Source organism: Vulpes vulpes, chromosome 2 (assembly GCF_048418805.1).
Source record: "Vulpes vulpes isolate BD-2025 chromosome 2, VulVul3, whole genome shotgun sequence".
NCBI lineage: Eukaryota > Metazoa > Chordata > Mammalia > Carnivora > Canidae > Vulpes > Vulpes vulpes.
This window is the reverse complement of record NC_132781.1, coordinates 46,153,819-46,174,204: the sequence shown is the minus strand read 5'-3', so window position 1 is coordinate 46,174,204 and position 20,386 is coordinate 46,153,819. Positions and strand designations below refer to the sequence as shown.

At 39.0% G+C, this 20,386-nt stretch overlaps 1 protein-coding gene and 1 pseudogene across 4 annotated transcripts in view; one reads left to right on the top strand and one right to left on the bottom strand.

Annotated features, from left to right (window-relative positions):
* Window positions 1-20,386, top strand: part of SMG6 (SMG6 nonsense mediated mRNA decay factor) — a 239,644-nt gene that overhangs the window by 9,061 nt on the left and 210,197 nt on the right. For all 4 annotated transcript variants that reach the window (XM_026016159.2, XM_026016160.2, XM_072741189.1 and 1 more), the window contains 4 exons: window positions 939-1,045; window positions 1,299-1,377; window positions 11,537-11,647; window positions 12,017-12,229. In XM_026016159.2, the coding sequence (XP_025871944.1) occupies window positions 939-1,045; window positions 1,299-1,377; window positions 11,537-11,647; window positions 12,017-12,229 (510 nt within the window). The remainder of the gene's footprint in view (window positions 1-938; window positions 1,046-1,298; window positions 1,378-11,536; window positions 11,648-12,016; window positions 12,230-20,386) is intronic.
* Window positions 3,348-3,628, bottom strand: LOC112933103 (U6 snRNA-associated Sm-like protein LSm5 pseudogene; annotated as a pseudogene).

Below are 20,386 nucleotides of genomic sequence, written 5' to 3'. Positions count from 1 at the left end.
GTACTCTGTTGTGTTCTCACTGAGGGACAGATGCAAATCCCATTAGTGAGAAAACACATATAGAGAGGGAGTGAGAACTACCCAGTCCAGGGCACTGTTGTAGGTGGGTTTTTTTTTTTTTTAAAGATAGATAGATAGATAGATAGATAGATAGATAGATAGATTTATTTATTTATTTATTTATTTATTTATTAATTAATTATAGAGAGATGGGGCGGGGGGCAGAGACACAGGAGGAAGGAGAAGCAGGCTCCACGCCAGGAGCCCGACACAGGCCGCCGGGACTCCAGGATCACGCCCTGGGCCAAAGGCAGGCGCTAAACCGCTGAGCCACCCAGGGATCCCCTCTTGTAGGTGTTTGGTAAAGTGTAACTATGCTATTGTTTTAGGGATTTGTTATTGTTTTGCAAAGTGAATGTAATGCAGTAACAGTGCAGTGATATTAAGAATTTGAGGAGAGAGAGACTATAGTGATGACAGGAACATAACAGAATAAACAGTTGTCATGGTATTTGTATATCACTTTATAATTTGCGAAGTATTTAACACTTATTCTCTCCACTTACCCTATGGAATATGTATTTTGGTATTCAGATAAAGGAATTTGAGTCCCCAAAACAATCCCAAAGACCTATGGAAGATCACACAACTCTTGTATAGTTAGGTTTCCTGACTGTTGGTTTCCGAAATGTTTTCTTCTGTTTACCTGGGACATGAAATAAGAATGACCTATTCTTTTTTCTGTCATTTCTTCTCATTAAATTTTGCATCACATGTTTTTTGCTAGCCTAGCTTAGACTAAAAACTTTTTACTTTGTTGAGGACTACTAGTGCCTGATTTATTAATGCTGTTTGGTCACTTTGATCCTATCTTTGTCCTTTGGGGTTGAAGTTAGAGCTTCTTGGGTATACTGCTAACTGATCATTTTTTCCTGAAGGTAAAATATGCTTTGATCAGTGCCCAGCGATGTATGATTTGCCAAGGAGATATCGCTAGGTATCGGGAACAAGCCAATGACACAGCAAACTACGGGAAAGCACGCAGGTACTTTTGCCTCTTGTTCATTGCTTCTCTTTCCTTGTGGCATTAAGCTAAGCCGTGTTAGGACAATGGGCCACCCAAGCTGCCTCCCATGTGGAAGCCCTACAGCTTTCCCTGTGGGTCTTTGTAATCAGGCTTTACCACTCCAACTACATCTAACACTCCAGCTTATGTCTTAAGCAGTTAGGACTATTAGGTGATGAATTGGGAAAGTGTTAATACGAAGCTAGCATTTTTTACTGTTTTTCTATTCCAGTTGGTATCTAAAGGCACAGCATATTGCTCCCAAGAATGGGCGTCCCTATAATCAGTTGGCTCTGCTGGCAGTGTACACGGTAAGCAATCCTATGGATGGGGAGTGTTTTGCAGGCAGTATCTTAGAAAGAATGGATTTTGATAGCATCTCTGCTCCTGGGGCTAAAGTTCATCTGAACACTAAACCTAAAAAATATCCTTTCCTGTCTTCCATCCTCACATTCCTCTTGTTACTTTCAGAGGTTAGTTGTCAGTGATTCCTTATTCCAGTTGAATCTGTACTTCATCCCCTTTCATTGCACTTAAGTTCCTCAGGGTATGTTCATGCTCTAGCCAAACACCACTCTGTTTTTGACCAAGGCTTCTGCACTGAATCTTGTCTTGCTTTCCTTCCCTGTCCTATTGAATGAAGTTACTCATTTCCAGGGAACTTTCACTTTTCCTTGAAGCCCTAAGTAGTGAGATCCTTCCTTCCTTTCCCCAGATTATCCCCTATTCCTATTAAGTTTTAGCAGAAGCATTTAGTGCTAAATTGTATCTTCCTAGGTCTTACCAGACTCCTCTAAATATGCCTCTATCAGAGAGCCTTGGGAGCTAATAACAGCCCCTAATAAGGAAATTGAATTGAAAGGGGGGAAGGTCAACCGGAGGTATCAAAGATTTAAATATAGGGATGCCTGGGTGGCTCAGTGGTTGAGTGCCTGCCTTTGGCCCAGGGTGTGATCCTGGAATCCTGGGATCGAGTCTTGCATCGGGGCTCTCTGCATGGAGCCTGCTTCTCCCTCTGCCTATGTCTCTCCCTCTCCCTCTCTGTGTCTGTCATGAATAAATAAATAAAATCTTAAAAAAAAAAAAAAAAGATTTAAATATAAAGCAGCTAACATACTCATTTAGCTGGTAGAGTTTTCATAATGCTGTAAATTTCATTGCCCAAGTAAACAATATTTGAATTAAAATTTTTATTCCCCTTTGTTCAATAAAAGGTTCAAAGAAACTCCTAACACTTCATGATGAATTGAAATTGTTGATTAAGTAGTGTGGTTGATAGAGACACTTCCATCAATAGATATATTGAATGTCTTCATTCACTTTTTATTATCTTTAGTACATTAACAGTATTGTATTGTGCAGCCATCAGCTCTTAATTCAAGACATTTTCATTACCCCAAAAGGAAACTCCATACCCATTACTCTCCATTTCTTCTACTTCCCAGCCTCTGGCAACTGTTAGTCTGCGTTTTTCTCAGGATATACCTGTTGATTGTTTCATATAAATGGAACCATCCAGTATGTGACCTTTTACATCTGACTTCTTTCACTTAGCATAAAGTTTTTGAGGTTTGTTTATGTTGTAGAATGTCTCAGTACTTCATTTTTAAGGCCAAATAATATTCCATTGTATGGATATACCATATTTTATTCATCAGTAGTTGGACATTTTGGTTGTTTTCACCTTTTAGCTGTTGTGAATAGTGCTTTTGTGAGATACAGGTATTTGAATATCTGTCTTCAGTTCTTCTGAGTCTATACCTATGAGTGGAATTTCTGGGTTGTATGGTAATTCCGTGTTTAGTTTTTTTTTTTTTAAGGTTTGTTTATTTTATTTTTTTATTTATTTTTTGACAGTTAACCAAAAACATTTTTATTTTGTCTTCAGAGAACAACTGTTCTTCTTTTTCCAAAATAATAATGATTAACTTACAAAAATGGGCATTTACAATGCATCTTCAAAACATTTCCCTTTAACGGGAAACTTAGCTTTACAGAATCCAAACATTAAAAGGCTTAAAAGGGATCCCTGGGTGGCGCAGCGGTTTGGCGCCTGCCTTTGGCCCAGGGCGCAATCCTGGAGACCTGGGATCGAATCCCACGTTGGGCTTCCTGCTTGGAACCTGCTTCTCCCTCTGCCTGTGTCTCTGTCTCTCTCTGTGTGTGTGTGTGTGTGTGTGACTATCATGAATAAATAAATAAAATCTTAAAAAAATAAATAAATAAAAGGCTTAAAAAAAATAGATTTTGTTGTCATTATAGGACAAAAGGCAGAAGTAAGGAAATCCATTCATACTTCAGGACCTCCTCCTCCAGGAACTAGCATTGTTATATTATTTTCATTTAGCAAAATTTGATCTAATTTAGTGATCCTTCTTCCTTCTGGTGTGATTTCAAACTCAGTGACATCCTCCAGTACCGTATTGACAAAGTCATCAAATCCCAAAAGTGTGCCAACAATTTATCACTCTTCATCACAATGTGAATTCTTGATCCTATACATTTGTCCACGAGCTCTAGAGGCAGCAGCTACGACGGGTTAATGGTAGCGTTGGCTGCCATGGCTACACCTATTTTTTTTTTTAGAGAGAGAGAGAGAGAGTGTGTGTGTGAATGTGTGAGTGAGGGGAGCAGCAGAGAGAGAGAAGCAGACTCCCTGCTGAGCATGGAGCATGATGCAGGGCTCAGTCTCATGACCCTGAGATCATGACCTGAGCCAAAATCAAGAGTCAGATGCCTAACTGACAGAGCTACCTAGGCACTCCCTCTGTTTAACTTTTTCATAGAGGCTGCACCGTTTTACATTCCCACCAGCAATGTACAAGGGTTCTAATTTCTCCACGTTTTCACTAACATTTTCTTTTTTTTTTTTTTTTTCCACCAACATTTTCACTTCTTTGATTATGACTAACCTAGTGAGTGTAAAGTGATATCTCATGGTGGGTTTTCTCCCACCACTTGGAAACATTTTTTTTCTTTAATGTTTCTCTTTCCTTTTTTTCTTTTTTTTTGTGTGTCAGTTTTAGGATTGCAGAAAAATTATTATTATTATTGTTTTTTTAAAGATTTTATTTATTTATTCATGAGAGACACAGAGACTCAGCAGAGGGAGAAGCAGGCTCCATGCAGGGAGCCTGATGTGGGACTCGATCCCAGGACTCCAGGATCATGCCCTGGGCCGAAGGCAGATGCTAAACTGCTGAGCCACACCCAGGGATCCCCAGGTTTGCAGAAAAATTAAGCAGAAAGTACAAAGAGTTCCCGTGTACTCCCTCAACTCCCCTCTCAGTTTTTCCTGTCATTAACATCTTGCATTAATGTAATACATTCGTTTTAATTGATGAGCCAGTATTGATATGTTATCACTAGCTAAAGTTGCTAGTTTACATTAGGGTTCACTTTTATTGATTTGTTCATTCTGTGGATTTGAACAGTTATAATGACATGTATCCATCATTACAGTATCATGCAGGGTAGTTTCACCGTCCTAAAAATTCCCCATGCTCTATCCTTCACCTGTTCATCCCTCCTCACTCCTCTCAACCTCTAGCATTCTTAATTTTTACTGTCTCGGTAGTTTTGCCTTTTCCTGAATGTCATATAGTTGGAACTATACAGTATGCAGCCTTTTCAGATTAGCTTGTTTCACTTAGTAATTGCATTTAGGGTTATTTTTGTGATTTGATAGCTCTTTTTATTGTTGAGTAATATTCCATTGTGTGGATGTACCGTAATTTCTCTGTTCCTCTAAATAAAAATGCTGTAAATGTTTGTGGTCTTTGTGTGGACATAAGTTTTCATCTGATTTGGATAAATACTAAGTGTGATTGCTGGATTGTATGATAAGAGTGTATGTAGTTTTGGAAGAAACTGCCAAACTGTCTTCCAAAGTGGCTGTGCCATTTTGCATTCCCACAGGCAGTGGATGAGAGTTCCTGTTGCCTGTATCCTCATCAGCATTTAGTGTCCTCAGTGTTCTGGATTTTGGTCATTCTATAATGATGTAGTGTTATCTCATTTTAACTCATTTTTAACATATGATATGGAACATCTTTTCATGTGCTTATTTGCCATCTTTGTATCTTCTTTGGTGAGGTGTCTGTTTTGATCGTTTGCCTATCTTTAAATTGTTTTGTTTGGTTATTTATTTATATATTTTTAAAGATTTTATTTATTCATTAGAGACAGAGAGGCAGAGACATAGGCTGAGGGAGAAGCAGATTCCCTGTGGGGAGCCTGATGAAGGACTGGATCCCAGAACCCAGGGATCACGGCCTGAGCCAAAGGCAGACGCTCAACCACTGAACCTCCCAGGCATGCCTGTTTTTGTTTTTGTTTTTAAGATTTTATTTATTTATTTGACATAGAAAGAGCACAAGCAGGGGAAGTAGCAGGCAGAGGGAGAGGGAGAAGCAGGCTCCTTGCTGAACAAGGAGCCTGATGTGGGCCTCCATCCCAGGACCCTGGGATCATGGCCTGAGCTGAAGGCAGATGCTTAACTGGCTGAGGCACCCAGGTGCCCCAGGTTGGTTTTTTTTTTTTTTAATTGAGTTTTAAGAGTGTATTTTTAATACCAGTCCTTTATTAGATACGTGTTTTGTGAATATTTTTCTGTATCTTTTCATTTTCTTAGCACAGAACAAAATTTTAATTTTTTTTTAAAGATTTTATTTATTTATTCATGAAGGACAGAGAGAGAGACAGAGAGAGAGAGGCAGAGACACGGGCAGAGGGAGGGAGAAGCCGGCTCCATGCAGGAAGCCCGATGTGGCACTGGATCCCCGGTCTCCAGGATCATGCCCTGGGCTGAAGGTGGCGCTAAACCACTGAGTCAACCAGACTGCCCAGAAGTTTTTAATTTTAATGAAATCCAGCTTTCCAGCGCTTTCTTTTGTGGATTTTGCTTTTGGTGTAATATCTAAGAACTCCCCACCAAGCCCACAGTTACCTAGATTTCCTCTGTGTTATCTTCTAGGAGTTGTATAGTTTTACATTTTATGTTTAGGTCTATGATCCATTTTGAGTTACATATTATGAAAGGTGTAAGGTCTGTGCATAGATTTATTGTTTTGCATGTGAGTATCCAGTTCTTTCAGCACCGCTTGTTGAAAAGATCATCTTTTCTCCATTGAATTGCCTTTCCTCCTTTGCCAAAGATCAGCTTGCTGTATTTGTGTGGTTCTGGGCTTTCCATTGATCTGTTTGTCTGTTCTTTGGCCAGTACCACATTATCTTGGTTGCAGTAGCTTTAATACGTCTTGAAGTTGGGTAATTTGGTCTTTTGACCATGTTTTTCTTTGTCGGTATTGTGTAGGGTCTTCTGGATCTTTTGCCTTTCCATATAAACTTTAGAATTTTTTTGTTGTTATCTACAAACCTGTTGATTTTATTTTATTTATTTATTTATTTTTTAAAGATCTATGTATTTATTCATGAGAGACACAGATTGAGAGGAGAGGCAGAGACACAGGCAGAGGGAGAAGCAGGCTCCTCGCAGGGAGCCTGATGCAGAACTCGATCCCGGATCCGGGGATCACGACCTGAGCCAAAGGCAGGCGCCCAACCGCTGAGCCACCCAGGCGTCCCAAATCTGTTGGGTTTGTTTGTTTGTTTGTTTGTTTATTTATTTATTTATTTATTTTAATTTTTAAAGATTTTATTTATTTATTCATGGCAGAGAGAGAGAGAGAGAGAGAGAGAGAGAGAAGTAGGCTCCATGCAGGGAACCCAACGTGGGACTTGATCCCGGGTCTCCAGGATCACACCCCAGGCTGAAGGTGACGCTAAACCGCTGAGCCACCAGGGCTGCCCCAAATCTGTTGATTTTATTTTTTTTTATTTTTTTTATTTTTTTTTTAAATTTTTATTTATTTATGATAGTCACAGAGAGAGAGAGAGGCGCAGAGACACAGGCAGAGGGAGAAGCAGGCTCCATGCACTGGGAGCCTGATGTGGGATTCGATCCCGGGTCTCCAGGATCGCGCCCTGGGCCAAAGGCAGGCGCCAAACGGCTGCGCCACCCAGGGATCCCAAATCTGTTGATTTTAAAGTAGTATCTTATTGTAGTTTTGATTTGCATTTCCCTAAAAACTAATCATACTGAGCTACCTTTTTGGGCTATTTGGAGAAATGTTTATTTAAATCCTTTGCCCATTTTTTTTCTTTTTTCTTTTTTCTTTTTTTTTCATTCTTTTTCTTAAATTGAAAAAAAAATTAATTGTAAAATATACATAAAATGAAATTTATCATCTTACCCATTTTACATTTACATTGTTGTGCAACGGATCTCCAGAACTCTCTTCGTCTTGCAAAACTAAAACTTTAAACCCATTACTTAGGCAACTCTCCATTTTCCCCTCCCTCCCAACTACTGACAACTACCCTTTTAGGTTCTGTCTCTGAATTTGTCTACTTTAGGTATTCAGTATAAGTGGAATCATATAGTATTTGTCTTTTTGTGGCTTATTTCACTTAGTATTATATCTTTAAGGTCCATCCATGTTGCAGCTTGTGTCAGAATTTCTTCCTTAAGACTGAAGAGCACTTAGTTGTATGTATATACCATATTTTGTCATTTTATCTGTTAGTGCACACTTCTACCTTTTGACCATTGTGAATAATACTGCCATGAATGTGAGTGTACAAAAATCTCCTTAAGACTCTGCTTTCAGAGATTGGATGGCTCAGTGGTTGGGCATCTGCCTTTGGCTCAGGTTGTGATTCCCAGGGTCCTGGGATTGAGTCCCACATCAGCTCCCCACAGGGAGCCTGCTTCTCCTTCTCCCTATGTCTTTGCTTCTTTCTGTGTGTCTCTCATGAATAAACAAGTAACATTAAAAAAGAAAAAGAAAAAGACCCTGCTTTCAATTCTTTTGATAATATACCCAGAGGTGGAATTGCAGGATCATATTGCTAGATTCTATTTTCAGTTTTTTGAGGAGCCACCCTACTGGCAACTGCATAATTTTGTATTCCCAACAACAGCACACAAGGATTTTGGTATCTCCACATCCTTGTCCTTGCTCATTATTTTCTGTTTTCTTTTTTAAAGATTTAATTGATTGATTGATTGATTGATTGGGGGGGTGTTAAGCACAAGCCAGGGATTGAGGCAGAGTGAGAAGCAGACTCCCCTTGAAGGAGGGAGCCTGATGACGGGGGCTCGATCCAGGACCCCTGTGATCATGACCTGAGTGAAGGCAGATGCTTAATTGACTGAGCCACTTAAGCACCCCTTGTTTTGTTTTTTTATTTTATTTTAGTTATTTTATTTTATTTTAATTTTTTATGTGTGTGTTTTGTTTTTTTAAACAGTACTCAACCTAGCTGGTCTGAAGTGGTATGGCATGGTGGTGTTGGCCTGCATTCCTTAATAAATAGTGATACTTTCGTGTGCTTGTTGCCCATCTGAATATCATCTCTGGAGAAATGTGTATTCAGATCCTTTGCATATTTAAAATTGGGTTCTCTTTTATGTTGTTGAGATGTAAGAATTCTTTATTCCTACCCTTTTCAGATATGTGATTTGCAAATATTTTCTCCTGTGCATTGTCTTTTCACTTTCTTGATGGTGTCTTTTGATGCACTAAAGCTTTAAATTTTGATAAAGTCCAATTTAACTGTTTTTTCTTTTGTTGCTTGTGTTTGCTGTCATAGCTATGAAACTATTGCCAAATTCGAGTTAAGAAGACTTGTCCCCCCCCCCCCCCCAAAAAAAAGACTTGTCCCTGTGTTTTCTTCTAAGAGGCTTTTTTTTATTTATTTAAATTCGGTTTGCCAATGTATAACACCCAATGCTCATCTCATCATGTTAAGAGTTTTTTTGTTTAAGATTTATTTATTTATTTTAGAGAGAGAGTGTGAATGAGTTTTGAGGGAAGGGCAGTGGGAAAGAATCTTCAAGCAACTCCTGGCTGAGCACAGAGCCTGATGCAGGGCTCTATCTCACAACCCATGAGATCATGACCTGAACTAAAGCCAAGAATTGGACATTTAACTGACTGAATCACCCAGGTGCCCCTCTTCCAAGAGTTTTTATTGTTATAGCTCTTATATTTAGATCTTTGATCCATTTTTCATTAATTTTTGTATATGATGTGAAATAGGGGTCCAACTTCATTCTTTTGTGTTCTTTCCCCATTGACTAGTCTTGGGAATCCTTGTTGAAAATCAGTTGGTATCTGGCTTTATTTCTGAATTCTCAGTTCTCTTCCATAGATCCATATGTCTACCCTTATGCCAGCACCACATTGTTTTAATTACTGTAGATTTGTGGTAAATTTTGAAATCAGGATACATGAGTTTTCCACCTTTGTTCTTTTTCAAGATTATTTTGGCTGTTCGGGGTTTCTTGTAATTCCATATGGATTTTAGGATAAGCATTTTCATTTCTGCAAAAAGTCATTGGGATTTTCATAAGAATTACATTGACTGTGTAGTTGCCTTACGGAGTATTTACACAGGTGTTTTTAATTTATTTAGGTCTTCTTTAATTTCTTTTAGACATGTTTATAATTTTCAGTGTTTAAGTTTTACACTTCCTTGGTTAAACTTATTCCTAAGTATGTTATTCTTTTTGATGCTATTGTAAATGGAATTATTTTCTTAATTTCTTTTAAGGATTGTTTATTACTAATGTGTAGAAATATAACTGATTTTTGAGCATTGATCATAATGTCTTACAACTTCACTGAATTCCCTCAGTGGCTTTTTGCCATTCTGATTAAATCAGTGTATTTTTCTTTCATAGACCTCTGACCTAAATTAGTACTCCTTTCAAGCTCTTTTCCTCTGTCCCTCTTTTTCTGTCTCCCTTTTATCCTAGTTGTCTATTAACATCACTTTCTCAATTTTCTGTCTCCAGTCATTCGATGAATCTAAAAACTCGGTGAGAGCATGCCTTGTGTACAGTACAGTACTTTGCTAGGTGCTATGAGTCATGAATATGTGATATGGTTTCTGCTCTGAAAAATACATTAAAAAGACAAGTGAGGTGTGTAGACAGTGATACAAATTAGACGTCATAAAATGCGATGCAATTGATTAGATGTACCGTTATTTTCTGGACCACTAAGAAAGAATATGTGATTCTTATAAGTGGGACATAATGGTAGATATTGATTGGAAGTTCTGTTTGATTTCAGAAATGTTAAGATTTGAAAAAAATCATTGTAGAATCAACAAAATACAGTCTAAAATCAAGTGAGTAGGATAGCCTGAGATTAGTATAGATTGAAGGAATATTAAAAATAGCCCCCATTAAGGGTGCCTGTCTGGCTCAGTTCATTGAGCATGTTGATCTTGGGATTGTAAGTTTACGCCTCACATTGGGTGTAGTAGAGATTACTTTAAAAAAATCTCAAAAAACAAGAAACAAACCAAAAAATAGCCCACATTTAACAGTATGTCAGATATTCTGTTAAACTGTATGTATTATATGAATTTTTATTCATTTAGAAGCCATATGTTTATAAATATCTTCTAATAAATATCTACCTAGTAAGTGGCAGGACCAGGTTCAAACTTAGGCAGTTGACCTTAGAATGAGTAGCTTTAACCATGCTAGCTGAATAGAAGGTGTGAGATTTTTTCGTTGCTTTTTTTTTTTTTTTAAGATGTAAGTTTTAAAGAATGAGTTACTGGGGAGAGAGAGAAGTTAGTATTCTAGATGCATTTTAAAACAGAAGAAAAGGGGAGAAATGTATATGAATTTGGAGAAAGGTTTTTGACATCTTTCGCCCTTTGCTTAGTGTTTCTCTTTTGCCTTTTGACTTTCTCCCTTTCTTTTACTTCTTTTCCTTGTTAGTCGGTTGTAAAACAGACTTGAAATATTTATTTGCTGAATTCATTGGATAATAATTCATATTTCCCTTTCTCAGCAGAGTCAGTATGAAATAGTGAAAACCTAAACTCAGGAACCAGACAGACCTAGGTTTATATACTGGTATATCCAGATTTGGCTTGGAGACCTTGTAGGACATGTTATGTTGTTAGATAATAGTCTTTCTGAGCTCCTATTTCCTCATCTCTAAAATGGGAATAATAATGCCTATGGGGCAGTGTTCTTAGGTTTAGAGGTAAAAAATCTATGAAGTGATGGTCACTTTTCTCGCTATGCTTAATGATGTTGTCATTGTTATATATAATTTTTTGAACAATACCTAGTGAGTTGAACATTTCTTTCTCTAAAACCAAAATGTAGTTGGATTTTATATTTTATGAGGCTCTTTATTCTCTTCTCCCTCTTGTGAGTACTTGGCTTTTAGAGTACTTCTCCATGTAAGATAGAGTACTGCTCCAGGAAAGATCTCTTATGTAATTGCCATGGCTTCTACTGTGGATAGCATTCTGATATTCTTATTGGAATTCCTCACAGCCTGGGAGAGATAGTAAGGTTTTCTATGTCAGTTGACTCAGGCTAGAGTCAGGAAAAGAATTGGTTGACTTGATGTCTCTGGCCTCTTTCTGCAGAGGAGGAAGCTTGATGCTGTCTATTACTATATGCGCAGTTTAGCTGCCAGCAACCCTATCCTGACTGCCAAGGAGAGTCTCATGAGCTTGTTTGAGGAGACCAAACGAAAGGTAAGTGGGGATGCAGGCAGATTCATTTCTTTGTAAAAGAATGTGTTTCTCAGTGCTTCTGTGTCCTCCGGGGAATGACATATAATGTCCTCAAGGAGTCCCATTGGGCTATGTTGATGGAGCCAGTCAGCCCCTATGTAGAACCAAACTCATCTTTAGGAGAGTTCTCCAGGGCCCTTGGATGTACATCTAGATTATGGAATTAATAACTTCTATGAGTCAAAGAAGATAATACTTTGCTACTTAGGGACTATAGCAAAGTCTTTACTTTTTATAGCCCCTGGGCAATAAACTCACATGAGGTGACTGCCTGTTTTTATTAGCTGAATCCCAGGAGAGTCTGAGCTTATGTGTTTGTATATTGTACAGGCAGAACAGATGGAAAAAAAGCAACATGAGGAATTGGAACTGAGCCCTGACCAGTGGCGGAAAGGAAAGAAGTCTACTTTCCGGCATGTTGGAGATGACACCACTCGCTTAGAGATCTGGATCCATCCATCACATCCCCGGTCCTCCCAGGGCACTGAATCTGGGAAGGATTCTGAGCAGGAGAATGGGCTGGGCAGCCTGAGCCCAAGTGATGTAAGTTCCTGAGGGTGATATAATGAGCAAGACTAGCTAAGTAATCATAGGTGTCCTAGTACATGCAACTGCGTGGAGTTGCAGTGAGGCACTCCATTAACGGGAAGTGCCATTTCCCATTAAAGGGAAGGTAAATCGCTTCACGCTTTCTGAAGTCCTCCTCTCTTCCAGTTAGCTACACTTCATCTTTATTATGTGCTTCCCTCTCTCACCACTATGTGGCACTGTAGAATTTGGTAAAACTGGTTTTTCTAAAGGAAGATTTACTGAGATAAAGTATGAGAATTTTTTGCTGCTTTGGGTTTGGAGTCACCAATATGATGCTTTAGGATTCTGTTGGGATTATATGAAGCTAGGAGGAGAGAGCATAGTAGGAAAACTGCAAATGGCTGGTTCATTGTCCCTTGAAAGTAAAAATCACAGTGGAGTGGGTGGTGAGGTAAGAGGGGACCACATCTTGAAGGGTCATGCAGTAAACAATTTGACCTTTATCCTGAAGGTAGTAGGGAACTGTTGAATGCTTTAAGTAAGGAAGTAACTTGTCAGATACGCATTTTAGAAATACAACTTTGGCTGCTTTGTGAAAAATGTAGAGAAGGATAAGACTAGAAATAAGAGTATAAGGGATGCTACAATAATCCAAGTGTGATGTGAAAAGGACCTAAACCGGGGAACAGCTTTGGCGATGGAGAGAAATGAACAAATATGAGGTAGAACTTGATTGGATGTGAGGGGGCTCAAGGACAAGAGGAAGTCAGAAGTAACATCTACTGAGGTGTTTCTGAGTTGGAAACTGGGTGAATGCTGGTCTATTCTTGAGATAGAGAATAGAAGTAGAATTGAATTGGTTTTAGGAGAAAAATGAATTTAGTTTTGGACATGTTGGAATTTCTATAGGACATTGAAGAGAGATTTTTTTTCAAAAAAGATTTTATTTATTTATTCATGAGAGACACAGAGAGAGATACAGAGACACAGGCAGAGGGAGAAGCAGGCTCCCTGTGGGGAGCCCAATGCGGGACTCGATCCCCGATCCCCGTCCCTGAAGAGAGGTTTAAAGGCCAACATCTGAAGCTGGGGAGAGCATTGTAGTTAGAGATGAAGATATTTGAAGGCATCCTCTTACAGATGGAATTGAAGTCATTACAGTTGATTTAGTCACTTGAGAAAAAAACAACAATAAATAAGTTGAAGATCTAAGAGAGGAGATAGATGGCAGGGAGAGGTCCTTGCAGAGGATTGGAAGGGAGTAGAATTTGGAGCACAAGTGCAGGATTAGCCTGAATGTGGGTGAGAGATCCCTCTTTCTTATGCTTGAGGGAAAGAAGGAACAGGTAATAGGGAGTCTGGTAAGTTTGTGGGTGTTGTAGGAGGAAGATGAGGGAGGATGTTTTTGATGTTTTCTTTTTTCTTTTTGAAATTGGAGATGTAGTGGTCTGCTAAGAATGAATCAAAGGTGGTGGGATAGGAGGACTTCTTTTTTGAGATTTAATTTAAAATTTCCATTTCTCTGGGGTTCCAGGGTGGCTCAGTTGATTGATACCTGACTCCTGGTTTCAGCTCAGGTCATGATCTCAGGGTTGTGGGACCGAGCCTTGAGTTGGGCTCTATGTTCACCATGGAGTCTGCTTGCCTCTCTCCTCTGCTCTGCCCCCTATTCTCTCACTTTCTCTCTAAAATAAATACATAAAATCTTAAATAAATTTTCCATTTTTTTCTTAGTATTTAACTGTTTTCTGCATGATTTACAAGCAAGTAGACATTATTTATAAATGAAACATCCGATATGCCATGCCACGTGCCATAGTTTGCATGGGTGCTTCAGAGGAGTTGCCACTATGGTAGACTCTCTCACTGTTGCCCTCTTCTAGTTTGGATATTGCAGTCCCAAATAGGAAGCCTATTTGAATTAGAAATTGTTCTATTGGGTTAGCTCCACTGTCTGCCTTTAGAATGAAAGCAGCAGGGGTACCTGGGTGTCTCAGTCAGTTGAATGTTGACTCTTGGTTCTGGCTCAGGTCATGATCTCAGGGCCTGTACCGGGCTTCATGGTCAGCAGAGAATCTGCTTGATTCCTTCCCTCTGCCCCTCCCCCTGTCTTCTTGCATCTGTTTGTCTCTCAAATAAATCTTTTAAATAAATTTTTAAAAATAAATAAAGTGAAAGTAACAATTTGAGAAAGCATTTATTTATTTATTTATTTTAATTTATTTTAAAGATTTTATTTGTTTATTCATGAGAGAGACACACACACACACACAGAGGCAGAGAGACACAGGCGAGGGAGAAGCAGGCTTCGTGCAGGGAGCCTGACGTGGGACTTGATCCCGGGTTTCCAGGATCACACCCTGGACTGAAGGCAGCGCTAAACTGCTGAGCCACCCGCGCTTCCCTGAGAAAGCATTTAATAGCTTTCTTTGACCTGACCTCAAGGTTGGGCAGTATCCTTCATAAGGGTTAAGGTTATGACTAATATTCTATAGATCTCTCTCTTCCACTAGGTCTATCATTGATTTTTAAGTAATGTGTTTATAAGTTTGTGTTTTTATTCTTACTTTAAGCATCTCAGAGAAGGCGTTTTCAGCATATGGGCTGTCATTAGATCTATTAACTTGTATTAGTTATTTTATTTTTAATCATACAAATAATAATACAGATGTATTTTTGGTAGAAATTTCAAACAATTAGAGATATATACAGAGTAAAATGGTCATTTCTTTTTAAAACTACTTTGTGAAACTTTGTTTTTAGCCTAATCATCATCCACCCAGTGGCCCCTATAGCTTGCTTTTAAATTTTTATTTATGTATTTTTTAAAAAGATTTCTTATTTATTTATTTGAAATAGAGAAAGAGAGAGCATGAGCATGAGCAGTGGGGAGGGGCAGAAGGAGAGAAGGAGAGGCAGAAGTAGACTCTCCACTGAGCAGGGAGCCCAACTCGGGGCTTGATCCCAGGACCCTAAGATCATACCTAATTCAAAGGCATACACTTAACCAACTGAGCCACCCAGGTGCCTAGTTTGCTTTTTTATTTTTATTTCTATTTTTTAAGATAGATAGATTTATTTATTTATTTATTTATTCATTCATTCATTCATTCATTCATTCATTCATGAGAAACAGAGAGAGAGAGAGAGAGGCAGAGACACAGGCAGAGGGAGAAGCAGGCTCCATGCAAGGAGCCCAATGTGGGACTCGATCCCGGGTCTCCAGGATCACACCCTGGGCTGCAGGCGGCGCTAAACCACTGCGCCACCGGGGCTGCCCTAGTTTGCTTTTTTAAATTATCAATTGGACATGCAGTCAGTTCTGTTCTAATGTTATAATGTAACACATACAGTCCCAAAAATCACTGTGCTATGTAAAATCGCACAGAAAAAAAGCCACAGAGCTTATAAGCAAGATGTGGTTAGGGGCACAACACTCAAAAATATCCTGTGACATATTTTTTTTAAAAAAAGATATGAACCTAGTAAAACTGTGTTTTATATATGTCCATTGGTTAAGAAATGCATAAATACAGTTTTGAAGAAGAAATGAACTTTGTGTATAGAAGTGGACTTTAGAAGGATTGCAGCTTGAGTTGCTACTGTGAAGTGGTGAAAGGAGGGTTTTTTGACATTGGATGGGTAGGTGTAACACCAGATATGGATAAGAGTGGTTTAGAATGAGTTCACCTGGTGAACTGCAGTAGCTAGTAGATATTTGGAGAGAGCGTGTGTTTTCTATTCCTTTGTAGCTCAGTTCAGCAAAGTGCAGCTTTCTGTGTTCACTCAGTGTTTCTCATGAACAAAATCACACATAAGGAGATGCAAAATTTGTGTTATGCTCAAATTGTTCCTCAGTATATTTATGGTAATGGAACAAATACATATTTTCAAAACAAGGATTAGCAGAACTGTCTGTATTTCCACTTGTCTAAGAATATCTTTTCTTGGTGTGTTTTTAGTATTACTGAATAATACTTCATTATAAAGGTATATGTCATTTGTTTATCTTATCTGTGTGATTATTTGCTGTGTATGCCTCTTCATTTTAGTTGTCTTTTTGGGTGATTAGCCTTACTAGGAATTGCTCCTTTGACAATTCCTAGAGATTCTCTACCACAAACTACTAAAATTTATATCCATGAATAAGGAACAGAAAGTTTGGCTTCAGGTAATTGTTGTAATGATAGGAGAGTCCCAACTAGTTTGTTTTCTCTCTGCCAAGCACAAGCTTTGGATCTCTCTCTGAATGGCTACAGGAGGTTAGCTTGTGGGTTGTTGGTTTTCAGCCTTGAGATGTGGTTTGGGCTGAACGTACTACCTGGGGAGGGACTGCCAACCTCAACTGTAAGTGGCATCCTTTTAAACTAATTGAGACTTATATTTAAACTCTATCCCTGCCAGCTAGGCTACTCAAATTCAATGTCACTAGGATCATGAGCATTCTTTATTTAGTGGATGTGCCTTCTGCTATGCCTCGGCTGTCTTTGGAAATCGTAAAAGAATTGCTGCTTAACAAATGACTTTTTGCAGATAGTTAATTAAGGGATTATAGCATCAGAAACAGTTTTTATGGGGCACCTGCGTGGTTTAGTCGGTTAAGTGGCTGCCTTCAGCTCAGGTGATAATTTCAGGGTCCTGAGATGGCATCCCCCTGGTCAGGCTCCCTGCTCCGCAGGGAGTCTCCACTCTCTCCCTCCAGCCCCCACCCCCAAGGTGCCCTATCTCACTTGTGAGCTCACTTTCTCAAATTAAAAAAAAAAAAAGATTTCACACTGAGAGGCCAGGGTTTCTGATGGAACTACTCTGTTCATATCTTGAATAGAATGTAACTTGAATCTGTCTATTGGGGAAGAATGAGCAAAGAATGGGAACCATTGATAGATGTTTGTCTCTTAAACTTTAGTGAGTTCTCGTGTTTTAACACGATTTGATTTACCATTCCCAGCATTTTCCTCAACTGACTGTGGTTGCTATACCTGTAACATGTTTGGTGCTATGTGTAGAAAATGGCTTTAGGTAATGATATGTCATTGTATATTTGGCCAGCCTCTTGACAAACCTTTTAAGCTCTTTCACCATTGTAAGTGTGTTTTGAGGTTCAGACTGGACTGTACCGTAGTAGCTCCTAATACCTATTATTTGGCCTTTCTTTATCTGAATCTTTCTTATTTCACCCACCAAATGGTATTGTTTGCCTTGGTCTTTTTCCTTTTTTGCTCCTCTTCCCTCTGCACATGCCACTATTTATTTTATTCCTTAGCATAGTATTTTTTCTCAGGACTTGTTTACATCCAGAATTTACTGCAATTACTCTTGAGTTTTTGGAGTAGAGGGCTACTGCTGGGTTCAGTGCTTAATCAGAATAAAGTTTAGTTTACCTGTCCTGTTGTGCCAGCTTTGTGCTAGGGTTGTAAAGATGAATATGACAGTATTATTACTTCACAGAGCTTAGAGTCTAGTGCATGGGTCAGCAAGATTTTTCTGAAAAAGGCCAGATAGTTGATATTTGAGGCTTTGTAGGACATATGGTCTCTGTTATAACTACTCCCCTCAGCTGTTGAGGTGCCGAAATAGCTATAGATAGTACATAAATAATGAACATGGCTGTATTTGAGTAAAACTTTATTTACAAAGACCAGTGGCAGCCTGCCTTTAGCCTCTGGACCTAGTTTGCCAAACTCTGGTGAAAGTAATGGCCACATAAACAGAATGTTTCAGTTTACAGTTGGCTGTTGTAATGTGCGGTAGTTATGTGCTATAAAATTACCACAGACACTGAATTAGTGAATACTGAACATTTACCTTCTAAGGGAAATATAGGATTGGGTTTCTATGAGCCTCTGGTTATAAGACTTTCATAAAGTGATCAGTACATACCTTGTTTGGTTTTTTTTGTTGTTTGTTTGTTTGTTTGTTTGTTTGTTTTTCAGAGGGGTGGGGCAGTTGAGGCAGGGGCAGAGACAGAGAAAGAATCCTAAGCTAGTTCCATGCCCATTGTGGAGCCCAGTGTGGGGCTCAGTCTCATGACCGTGAAATCATGACCTGAGCCAAAATCAAGATTTGGACTCTCAACTGGCTGAGCCACCCAAGTGGCTTGTTTTATGTAGGTTTACATATCACTTTTTACAAACTCACTTTATTTAATATATATTGTGATTCATTAACATTGAGCTTATGGACAAGACCCACTATCACTTGTGCCTGAACAGACACACATTTTCTCTGTAAGGCACATCAGAGCCTTCTTGGACTTAGGAACACTAGACAGTATTTCAGCACTATGCTTTGAGGCTATTTTAAACAATAAAGTCACCAATAAAAAGCACACAAATATGAAAAACATGGCATTAAATAGACCATGAGAAGGGTACTTGCTGAAAGGATGAAAACTTGGACAAGAAGGCAGAGAGTCATCTTGTTGAACCTTAGCTGGGAACTTGAATTTTTTGCCACTTGGGATATGTCGACAAATGACTGTGAAGGCACTATGGGTATTGATGTTGGTATTACTAATGAGTTTTAGCAAGTAGCTGAATTCACAAATATGAAATTCACAAATAATGATGACCATATTATGTTGTGGTATTGTGAGGGAGGCGTGCGTTGGGTACCCTGGAAGCACAGAGAAGAACACCTGGTTCAGTCCTGGTGGTGGAAGTAGGAGTTGTAGTGAGGAAAAGAAGAGGAACTTTGGAAGGCTTCCTGGAAGTTAACTACGCCAACTGAGAAAGAGTGTTCCAAGTTGAAGGGACAGCATGGGCCAAGACAGAGGAGGTGTGACACAGCAGAGGGGTTGCAGCATATCTAAATCTATGGTAATTTGGAGGATCATGTGAGAAAGTTGGAGTGGGAGAGAGACTGAGCCTTCTGGGGGAATCACTTTCTAGTTTGGTGCTATGGTATATATAAGATAGCGGTCAATGGGCTGGGCCCAAATGATGTACTTCTGGATTCTGGAATTTTTCATTGTTTACTTCTCATGTCTGCAGTGTTAATCCAGCAAAAACAGTACTGTTTCATTCATTAAATTAGGTAGGATGGAATTAACTGATTTTTTTTGCCTCACAATTTGTCGATTAAAATTTGAGGGCTACTCTCTAAGTGCTTTAGGCATTCCAGACTCAAATATGCAGAAGATGCTGGTGTTTCTTTGTTTCTTGATTGTTGGAGGAAATTGCCAGTGGCTTCAATTAAGTAGGGCAAACCTCTTTTTTCTTTTCATTTTGGTATTTTTATTGCTTTTAAAAATTTGCAAAGCCAGGGTACCTAGGTGGCTAGTCAGTTAAGCTTCCGACTCTTGGTTTTAGCTTAGGTCGTGATCTCAGGGTCCTGAGATCAAGCCCCACTTGGGGCTCTGTTCTCAGCACAGGGTCTGCTTGGGTTTCTCTCTCCCTCTCCCTGTGCCCACCTTCCACCCCTGTACCCTCCATCCCTCTCCCTCCCCACCTTCTCCCTAAAAATAAATTAATTAATCTTTAAAAAAAATTACAAAGCCAGCATATCCTTATTGTAAAAAATATGAAAATGCAGATAAACAATGTGTTCTTACCATCTAGCAATAACTACTATTAACATCTTAGGGTATGCTTTTCCTGCATGTTTATATAGGGCACGGCTCTTAGATTGGAAATGTCTAATGCCCATTAACCTGAGAAATCAGAAGAGATCCATGCCTAATTGTGAACTCAGAACTTGATTGGAAAAGTGGTACTCTAATTTCTGAATTCAACACGGGTACCTGTATCTTGTTTATCGAAGTAGCACAATTAGAGTGACACGATAATGTCCTCCCTCTCCTCTGTAAAAAGAAACTTATCAAGCCACGTGAATAAGGAAGCACAACCTCAAGAAAGATTAGACATCTGATAGGACTGATTATTATTTTGAAAGATTAATCTGAAAGGGTCCATTTAATGGGAAGCAGCTTGAACTAAAGATAAATTGGGGTATGAGGGATTAATTAAGGCCTCCTGGGCATAGAAACTTTGTGACTTTGAAAAGCTGGGTTCTCGTTGGAAAAGTTTCTAGGCAGCAGTGTTGGGGTTGACTTCTTAGGTTGGTAGGAATGGAGATTGAAAGATCTAGCAGAGGAGTGATTGCCTTTTTAAATTACTTAAAGAAATATTTTTGAATAGGTAAAAACATTGTGTGTGTATAATATACACC